At 28.2% G+C, this 11,231-nt stretch overlaps 1 protein-coding gene across 1 annotated transcript; it reads left to right on the forward strand.

Annotated features, from left to right (window-relative positions):
• Positions 1-2,761: 2,761 nt before the first annotated feature.
• Positions 2,762-4,546, forward strand: LOC120125666 (cytochrome P450 CYP73A100-like). Its single transcript, XM_039144036.1, has one exon. The coding sequence runs from the start codon at positions 2,808-2,810 to the stop codon at positions 4,383-4,385; it is 1,578 nt and encodes a 525-aa protein (XP_038999967.1). The 5' UTR covers positions 2,762-2,807; the 3' UTR covers positions 4,386-4,546.
• Positions 4,547-11,231: the final 6,685 nt, after the last annotated feature.

Consider the following 11,231-nt stretch of genomic DNA (forward strand, 5'->3'; position numbering starts at 1 on the left):
ACCTAAAATCTTGCTTATCGCGATGAATCAAAGAAAGTAGAAACCTCAATAAGCCAAAAATTTCAGATACAATTGAATATAAAACAGAGCTCTTCTTTAAGATGTTTTGTCCCGAAAGCAGTTCTAAAATTAGTACTACTAGTTTCACTAGAGTCGACAAAAACATGCATGCAATATAGTAAACAACAACAATTAGGAGTGAGCATTCGACGGAGTCGAGTCAACAAATTTCAAGTTATTCAAGTTAATGAATTGTATTTTATGACACGAAGTTGACTTGAAAAATTTTCGAGTTTAGTCGAGTCGAGTTATTTGAGTTTATATATAAATTTAATTATAATTATTTATAGTATTATGATACAAAATGGTTTCGATTTTTTTTACTTTCTCTAACTATACAGATATATATATATTTCTTCGTATTATAACATTATTTAATATATTAAACACAATCTAAAATGATAAAATATACTTATAATATTATATTTTAAAGAATGTATTTGAAGGTATAATATTGATTAAAGTATAAAGGAGTCAATGAATTGATGAGAATAAAGAATTTGTAAACAATTACAATTAAAATACCAAATTGAATAAAATACAAAGTTAAATGGCTAAATTAAATAAGAGAGTACATTTTTAGCACAAAAAAATAGGAATTGAAGTTATATAGATATTTTATAGTGGCATAGGTGCATGTGTTCAAATTTGATTAAAAAACTTAAAATGAAGGATTAATTGAAGAGATAAGGAAATCATGAAAGGTTGAGGACTAAATTGAAAAATAGAAAAAACAATTATCAAAAAGATGAATTAAAAGTATATAGGTTTTTTATAATGGTTTAGAAACACGTTATTCAAATTTGATAAAAATGAACTTAAAACAAAGGCGGAATTGAAAGAATAAGAAAATCATGAATTAAATAACAAAACTGTCAAAATACTCAACTAGATTTTTGTTTTTCAAGTGACTCAAAATTTTCAAATTTTAATTTGACTCAATAATTTGAGTCGACTCAAATAAATCAAATAACTTGATTTAGGTAACTTAGAATTGAAAAAAAAAACGAGTCACCTAACAACTATAATAATGTTTTGCTTTCTAATTAGAAGAAGTTAAACTGAGTCTGTTTGTTTGGCTGTAATTGGTTTCCCGGAATTTGAATTAATGGAATTTGAATTACTGGAATTTGAATTCTGGAAAATGAATTACATTTCTGGAAAATGAATTACATTTATGGAAAACATCTGGAAAACGTTTTATGATGTTTGGAAGATGTTATTTAAACATTTTTTTCCACTAGTTGAAGAGTTTTTTAAAAATTATTTATTACAAATATTAAATATAATAAATAATATTATTTATCATAAAACTTAATATTATTATTTTAAAATATTAAAATAATTTATTTATTATTAAATATTATTTTTATAATTTTATTAATAAAAATATTAATATTGGTATATTTTAGTGAAATAAAATATTATAAATTATATTAATTATTTATTAAAGTAATAGTGTTATATTATATTTTAAAAATATTAATTAGTATATTTTAAATATATTTACTAAGATATTATTTAAATATATAAATAATATTATTCATTATTAAATATATAAAAAAATTATTATATATTATTAAAATAAAAATATAATATCTTATATTATTATAATATAATTGATTATTTTATATAATATTAAAATATAATATTATATATTATAAATATTAATAAATATATTTTAAATATTTTAATAATTAATATTTTGATGAAAATGATATTAAAATATTTTATTAATATTAAATTCATAAAATAAAATTATTTTGATTATTTTTGCTTTGAAGTAAAAAGTTCGGAAAATGACTTACGGAAAATGAATCTGTAAGTCATTTTACAAAAAAACACAAAGAAAATTCTGTTACTAGGAAAATGAATTACGTTCCGGAAAACGAATTACGTGAAACAAACACGAGAAAACATTTTTCGGAAAACGAATTACGTGAAACAAACACGGAAAATATTTTCCAAAAAATGAATTACATGAAACAAACACGAGATTTCGGAGAAAACTAATTCCGTAATTAATTTTACGGCAAACAAACACACCCCAAACAACGATATCTCATGAAAAACAACATAGTAAAAAAAGCGCAAAAGATTTCAAAAGATTTCCCATATATGTGGAAGCATTGGGTTTAACTATTTGGACAATTGATTTGGGTTTATATTTTAGATTTTGGATTGAGTTATTTTATTAAAAATTTTGGGATTGGGTTGGGTATAGGTTATTTATTATGAATCGGTTTAGGTTTTGATAATAGATAATCAATTAATTTAATTGTTGAAACTGATTAGGTTAATTAATTTAATTAAAACGTTTTAATTAAATTAAATATGTTTAAATAATTTAAGTAGATAAAGTTAATTTTAATTATATGTTTTGGTTCCTATTTCTTTACCTTTTGCATTGATTTTGGTCGCTTACGGAGATTATGAGGGTATTAATAATAAGAAGATTGAAGCGACATTCCCCAGAAGTCTTATTCACACAACTTGTCAAAAGGAAATGACAACATTGACGTTGAACGCCCTCCCTTTCACCAACCAACTGAACTTTGAAAATCCTTTCCTACCTTGATTTGCAAAACACAATATCAGCCCATGGATTCTCCACAAACCATTGGGCAACCCACCAACTCTTCTACCAACTTCATCCACTACCGTATTGTATATATACACAAATTGTCTCCTCCACACCATAAGCAACCCATTTCAATTTAATCTCTGTTTCTTACCAATCCTTAAACATGTCTAACAAACCAGTTATGATTATAACTCTTTCCATACTTATGCTTGCCCTAACCAAAATGCTGTACCCTCAGCTCTACATGAATGTCTTAACCATTGTTGTGCCACTTGCTGTCTATTACGTCTTTTTCAAGTCTTCTTCCACTTCTCTTCCTCCGGGTCCTTTCCCTTTTCCGATATTCGGAAACTGGATTCAAGTTGGGAATGACCTTAACCACCGACTTCTCGCTTCCATGGCCCAAACCTATGGTCCGGTTTTCCTCCTCAAACTCGGCTCCAAGAATCTCACGGTCGTATCGGACCCTGAGTTGGCCACCCAGGTGCTGCACACGCAAGGAGTCGAGTTCGGTTCAAGGCCACGTAATGTCGTTTTTGACATCTTCACTGGCAACGGACAGGACATGGTGTTCACGGTTTACGGAGATCATTGGCGCAAAATGCGTAGGATCATGACGCTGCCGTTTTTCACTAACAAAGTCGTGCACCATTACAGTAACATGTGGGAAGAAGAAATGGATCTGGTGGTTAATGATTTGAAGAGAGATGAGAATGTGAAGAGCAATGGGGTTGTTATCAGAAAACGTTTGCAGTTGATGCTTTATAATATCATGTATAGGATGATGTTTGATGCCAAGTTTGAGTCTCAGGAAGATCCCTTGTTCATCGAGGCGACTCGATTTAACTCGGAGAGAAGCCGGTTGGCTCAGAGTTTCGAATACAATTATGGTGATTTCATTCCATTGCTGAGACCCTTCTTACGAGGGTACTTGAACAAGTGCAGGGATTTGCAGCAAAGAAGGCTGGCATTCTTCAACAACTATTACGTTGCCAAAAGAAGGGAAATAATGGCGGCTAACGGGGAGAACCACAAGATAAGCTGTGCCATTGATCATATTATAGACGCTCAAATGAAAGGAGAGATTAGCGAAGAAAACGTGCTGTATATCGTCGAGAACATCAACGTCGCGGCAATCGAAACAACATTGTGGTCGATGGAGTGGGTTATAGCCGAGTTGGTGAATCATCCCGACGTTCAGCACAAGATTCGTCAAGAAATCTCGCGAGTCCTAAATGGGAAGCCTGTGACGGAATCAAACCTCCATGAATTGCCCTACTTGCAGGCAACGGTGAAAGAGTCATTAAGGTTGCACACGCCGATCCCATTGTTGGTTCCTCACATGAACCTCGAAGAAGCGAAGCTCGGTGGGTTCACCATTCCCAGGGAGTCCAAGGTGGTAGTCAATGCCTGGTGGTTAGCCAACAACCCCGAATGGTGGAAAAACCCAGAGGAGTTCAGGCCAGAGCGGTTCATGGAAGAAGAACAAGGCATAGACGCCGCCGTGGCTGGTGGGAGAGTTGATTTCAGATATCTGCCGTTCGGTGTTGGAAGGCGAAGCTGTCCTGGAATCATCCTCGCGCTTCCCATCCTGGGGCTTGTCGTTGCTAAATTAGTGTCGAATTTTGAACTGAAAACTCCATCGGGAACTGATAAAATCGATGTGAGTGAAAAAGGAGGGCAATTCAGCTTGCACATTGCCAATCACTCCACGGTCGCATTCTGCCCCATCATGCCATGATCTGGTTTACGCGGTGTTCATAACAGCCATTCCAGTGATGTTGGCTGTAAATTTATCATTCCCATATTTTTCTGCAACTATTCGTGACAAGATGCGTGTAAGAAACAAAAATGTTTGATTTTATTTTCTCATAATAATAAAATTTAAACCTGTTTTAATTTGCCCTTGGGTGTATGTATTATGCATAGAACTTGAAACTCACATTGGACTTGGGCTTTTCGGTGCTTGAAAATGGGCGAAGACAGAGTAGTCCTCCAAAGTTTAAAACCTCTGCCATGAATCCTTAAACCCCATTTGACTCGTCAAGTTTCCAACTGTTGGTATCTAATTGCATCTGCACTAGGATGAGGTGTCATACATTATCTTATAATTATTTCCTATTCAATTATTAGTTTTCTTTTCTAGCTAAATCAGATCACCTTTTATAATGCATAAAATAAGGCATATAATCTCCTCCCAACTGATGAGCTCTTAGATATCCTTTTGTGTTTTTGCTGTCAATAATTCATTATATCATCTAAGACCCTATTGTCTGATTCCATTTCTGGAAGCGGAAACACGTAGTATAACAATGGTGCCATTATCTTATAATTTATATATTATTTTCTCACGATTCCATCTAAGGTATCATATATTTTTAACATGTCAATTATTTGCCTTGTGTGAATTTTATTACTTTTTGTATGAAAATGTTCATATTACTTTTATATATATATATATATATATCAAGTTGTACGCCCCCGCAGGGGATAATAATTCTTAATTGAGATCAATTAGACATTTGGACTCGCTGTCAAATTGTGTGTGGCTAGGTTAGGGATGTCTAACATAAGCCTATGGACAAAATTAGCCTAAATTTTAAATGGCTACCTAACTTTGATTAGGATCTACATACAGCTATATATACCTATATATATGAAAGGAAAATATAGGATTATATGAAATTGAATTTTTAGAGTTAGCATCAATTAAAATTAAAATGATATTAAAGATGATGAAATTCAAGTTTTTTTCATGAATTTTATATTAAACTCTTATCCTACGTATTAAAGAAATTAGGATGCTTAACTACCATATTGCAAAATTTAGAATTTACAAGTGCTAACCTGTTAATTAGATATGGAATGTTATTAATGACAATTTTCAAAAGTTAAGAGCTGAAAATGATTAATCGCATAATATCTTTTCATGGGATGAATTAGTTAGATAGCAGTTGTTGTGTTGGCCTACGGGTATATTGACGCTTAGGCCTTAATGTTTGCTGCTTTACAAATTTGTGTTTATAGCTAAAAGCACTTCTCATATTACAAGAAATGAATGAAAAATAGTTTACAATTTTAGTAAAAATATTTTTTGAAAGTTTTTTTTTAAAGAATATTAGTCATCTATCTTTATTTATATCATTACTTTTTAAAACTTTTTTTCCTAAATTAAATTAATACAAAAATAATATAAATGTTAAGCTAACGTGAATTATTTTATCCATTTTTACATTATCAAATTGATAAAAAAAAATAAAAACAAATATTATTAGTATAAAAATAATTATCTTTTAATTGTAATTCAACAAAGAATTGAAAATTTTGTTGGATCCCTCCTTAATTGGAGAGGTTTTAGAAAATTCTAGAGCTTTCTGGAGAAGTGTAGAATTTTCTAAAACATTCCGGAGAACTCTAGTGAAGTGTAGAACTCTCTAGAAGCTTGTGGAAAAGTGTGAAATCCTCTGAAATATTTTGGAGATGTGTGGAACCTTATGGAAGAGTATGGAAGGAAGTGGAAGAGTGTAGAGATTCTTAGAGTGTGTTGAGCATTATAGATAATTAACCTCCACCCTTGGATGTAAGTAATCTCCACCATTCATTGTGGAGGTGGAGTAGTATAAATAGGGGTGAGAGACTTCTTTCCTAACCATCCAAAATCTAAAAACACTAAGAGAGTCCACTTCTTAGAGTGAAAAACTAGAGAGTTAGAGAGTTTCTTTGAGAGAAAAGAAAGATAACTTGAGAAGTCTTTATCCTCAAGCTTGAGTGAGCTACCAAGTGTGAGTCAAATTTTACGAACACATCCTTGTAATCCTACTATTTTTTGTATAGTGGAAGAATCTCCATATTGGAAAATTATACTCTTATGCTCTCTTTACTATCCTTTAATCTCTAAGTGCCTATCTTAACTTCACGAAGCTTCACGAAGCGGGAAAGAACGTTATTCCCAACAAATTTGAAGCTCTAAAAAAGCAAAAAAAAAAAAAATTGAAGACTTAGACTGATATATCATGGTAAAAATAAAGTTGAATGGTGATTGATGAAGTTTAATTCCAAAATTTGAAGTGGACTTCAATATTTGCGTCACCTAAAATTGTAACCTTAGATAATAGCACGATGCTGACAACATTATTTTTGTTATTTTCTTTCTATTTTCATCAATAAACGAATTTTAATTTTGTCATCTTCTAATTTCTCGCAACTCATAAACTATTGTTTGTACTGATTTAATTATTAAAGACTCTAATAGATAACCTTATCCCTTATGATTTTTTTACAATAAAAAAATAAAGAAATTCTCTCAAATAAAAAAAACAAGACATTGGTCATGATTCGAGTGTTCTCATTAAAATTACCGAAGCCAAATTTATTTCTACGACGAATAGAATTTTAGTTTGATATAATTGTTCTTTTAGGATAAATATAATCATATGTATATTTATATTATCTTTATTACCACATTGAATTATTTTTTTCGTATACATTATATATTGTATAGAAATTTTATAATTTAATTTTGATAAAAGTAGGTCCACAATGGTTAATGGTTAATTTATAGTCTCATTTCGTTTATGTGGGAGGAGTGGGTTGGTGGTCCAGGTATTCATATTTTTTGTCTACGCTAATTGCTCTTTCTTTTTATTACACATGCCAATCACGAATTTCCTTTTTAAGAAAGTTTCCAAATCAAGTCCAATAATTATATAATTTTTTATCGCCCAGCCCTCAACCAGAAATCAATGTGAAACCATGGTTTCTTTATTTTTTTCCTTTCTCACAAATGGGGACACTTGTTTATTGCATATACATGAAAGACTTATTTCTTTTATTATTAAATTTTACAAAATTGTCATGGATTTTTTATTATTAAACTACACTTTTAGTATCTCAACTATTAATTTTGTTCCATTTTGGTCATCCAATTATTTATTCTTTCAAAATTATACCTAACGCTATATTTTTGTCACCTATTATTAAAAAAATTAACAGAACTACTGATATGATATTTTTTTATTTTTTTTCGATTATAACATGGTATTATTTTATGGAAACACTTTAGCATTACTGTTATTTTTTTAACGGAATGTGACCAAAATAAAACCAAAACTAAATATTAGCTATGATTTAAAAATATAGTTAAATGCCTAAACGTAACAAAAATGATAATTATGGTACTAAACTTGTAGTTTACCCTAAAATTTGGTCCGGTAGATTCCTTAATCGTGTAAAATTTTAAATGAGATCCATATTTTTTTAAGAAAAGAAATCGATATATTTTGAGGGAAATCAATCGAGTTACACGAATAACTATTATAATGAGTTTCATACTTTTTATCTTTATTTAATTAATTTTATTAAATTATGTGTAATTACATAAAATATTTGTAAGATTTTAATTATTATTTATTGTAATTAGAGAAAGATATGTTGCAATTATTGTCCAAACACACCTTGTCCAAGCCCTTTAATATATATATTGAACCTTTTGTATTAAAAAAATAATAACTAATATTACATAATTAATGTAAGAAAATGAAACCATATTGAGTAAGTTAAAAGAAAATTTTAGAACTATCTATTCCATTTCCATATGAACAATTGGAACAAAATTAGGGGTTGATTTTTCAAGGTTGCTCCTTATAGCATTTAATGAATGCATTGCATCTAATTATGTACGTAAATAGTAAAGTTGCCGTAAGCTTCAAAAGATGGTCCCCATCTCTATTATTCGGTTGTTATTTTTTTGTTGTTGAAATATTTGAGAATCTGTTATAAAAAATATTTTTGTTTGAATTAATTACTGGTATTTAATTTATTAAACGACTAATCCAGATCAGTTACTGCAAAAACGAGAGCGACCTTTCCAATTCAGTTTGTTTCATTCACAAACGCTATATTTGAACCACTAACCTTGCTTAATGAATCTATTGTTTCATCCACTATATCAACTGGTTGTTAGTATAAAAAATTATTTTTAATTGTGGTATTGATGTGAGTATGGTTAAAATTTTAAGTTTTATACATTAAAAAATATATTATCATTAATAAAAAATTAATCTCAAATATTAAAATTACTTAATCTAAGAATAAAAGATCATATAAATAAAAAAATAATTAGATTGTGTAGTTATATCTAAACCTATTTTCGTGTATCACAATAAATAGGAGGAACAGAAAAAGGGAGGGTGAGAAATGGTGGGGCCCCATCCCGTACTCTTTGGATGAATCAAGTACAGCTTAATACGGTTAATTAAAAATATTACGGAAACATTATTATACTTTTAATATTTTTAATAAAATGTTACATAAAATATTTTTAAAAAATATTAATGTTGAGCGTTACTTAAAATATTAAGATTTTTAGTAAATTTTTATTTAAAATATTATTTTTTATACCATAAATATTAATATTAGATTATACAATAAATTAATTAGAGAAAATAATATTTTTATTAAAAAATAATATTTTAAATAACACTTTATCAAAAATATTAAAAAAATAATAAATTTCTAATATGATTTCGTACCGCATAACTACCCGTATTATTGGATTGAACATTTCCGGAAAGCTTTTCCTTTTTGCTTACATTGTTATCATTTCCTTTTCTGGATACCTAAACACTTAGGGTGTTCACTGTTTAGTTAAAATCGAATTAACATTTCGAACTGAAATTTTGATTAGTTAATTTTGGCTTCGATCGGTTAGTGATTAAAGTTATTTTAAAATTTTGGTTTTAGTTAATTCGGTTCAAAATCAGTTAATTAATCTAATTAATTGAAATTATTAAACATTTAATATATTATATATATTATTTAATTTTAGAGGTGTTTGAACTCGATTTTTATCGAATTAACCGACCAAATTAACTGAATAACCAAAAAATATTAAATATTTAATATATATTATTTATAAATTTTGGTTAATTCGATTAATAGACCAATTAACCGAACTTAGTTTGGTTCGATTAAATATTTTAGAAAAAAATGATTGGATTAACTGTTAATAAAATTTGGGTAATTTGATTCGATCGATTAATCGAATTACCCATTTGAACACCCCTACAAACACTCCCATTTCCCTATCTCATCCTTCCCCACATTATAAAGATTATTTAAATAATTCATTTTAAAAAATAATTTTATTGGATTTTAAGTAATTTTGTATTGTTTGAAGTTGAAATATATGTATTGACTTAAATAAAGCAATTAATGTTTTTAAAATTATTTACGTGATGAATTGATAAATGAGGTAATTAATGGAATTGAGTAATGAGCCTTCTTTTCCGCTGTCTTTTTCCATTGGTTGGGGGCTCTGTACCATTTATAGAGAGACTCATGAGAGATAAAGAAACTTAGTAAAATTGCTTTTCGATTTGGTTAACGTGGGAAAAGTTTTGTAAAGAACTAAAGTTGATTTAGGCAATAAAGGTGAAAAATAGTACATGTAATTAAATTACATTTAAATCATTATTTTTTATTCAATTTTTATGTTTTAAATAATTATTAAATTGATCAAAATATTATAAAATGGTTACTATAATATTATATAATATTTATTTTATAATATTTTAATAAAACAATCATTGTAATAATAAGCATTTTAAAATTCAATAACCAATATAATTATTTGAGCATAGTTAAATAATTCAAATATTCTCTAGCTCAATAAACATATACATTTTAATATAAGTCAATATATGTAAGTTTTAATACTTTTTGTGTTAATACTATTTTTTATTTATACATTATGAAAAGTTTGAATATCAAATAAGAAATCACTTAAAATAAAAAAATATAATTATATTTATATTAGACATTCAAAGTTGTTAGTCCAATCATTTATACATGCTACGTGTTAGAGTTATAAACCATATACACAAACAATAAATTATATTAAAAACCAATACTTTTTTAGGTTGAAAACATCATTTTTTCACATCATAAAATTTTAAATTAATGAACTTATAAATGAATTAGTATAATTAAATACCATATTAATCCACTATTTAAGAGACGTGGCGTAGTTTTCAACCTATTAGAGGTATTTTTAATAAGGAAATATATTATTTTTTATTGAAGAAATTAACAAATTCAAAATGGTATGGAATTTCACATAATATGTATGAACATTTTAGATATAAAATCAAAATTATTTATATTTTAAAAATTTAAATAAAAATAATTATATTTAAGCACATTTAAATTTATAGTTTTAAAGACAATGTATCGGGACATTTCAAAAGAAAATAAAGATAGCTGAAGTTTATTTTCATTCGTTTAATATATAAAAAAATCTCTAAGCCCTATGGGTTATAAGGCGAAGCACAAAAATGATATATATATATATATATATATATAAGCAAGTGGTAAGAAAGAGGGGAAAAAAAGATATTTAGTAATAAAGGATGAGATTGTGGGTACAAGGTTTAACTCAAAATTGCCTCGTCTATTTTGCATTGAGCAGCTTGAGTTTTTTTACATCTTCCCCTCCTCTCTAACCCTTCCTTAGCTATTACTATCTTTTAGCTATCTCACAATTCTCATACCTTTCCTTTAACCTTTCACTCATTTGTTTGTCTTCACT

This window comes from Hibiscus syriacus, unplaced genomic scaffold (assembly GCF_006381635.1).
Source record: "Hibiscus syriacus cultivar Baekdansim isolate YM2019G1 unplaced genomic scaffold, ASM638163v2 tig00110435_pilon, whole genome shotgun sequence".
Lineage (NCBI taxonomy): Eukaryota > Viridiplantae > Streptophyta > Magnoliopsida > Malvales > Malvaceae > Hibiscus > Hibiscus syriacus.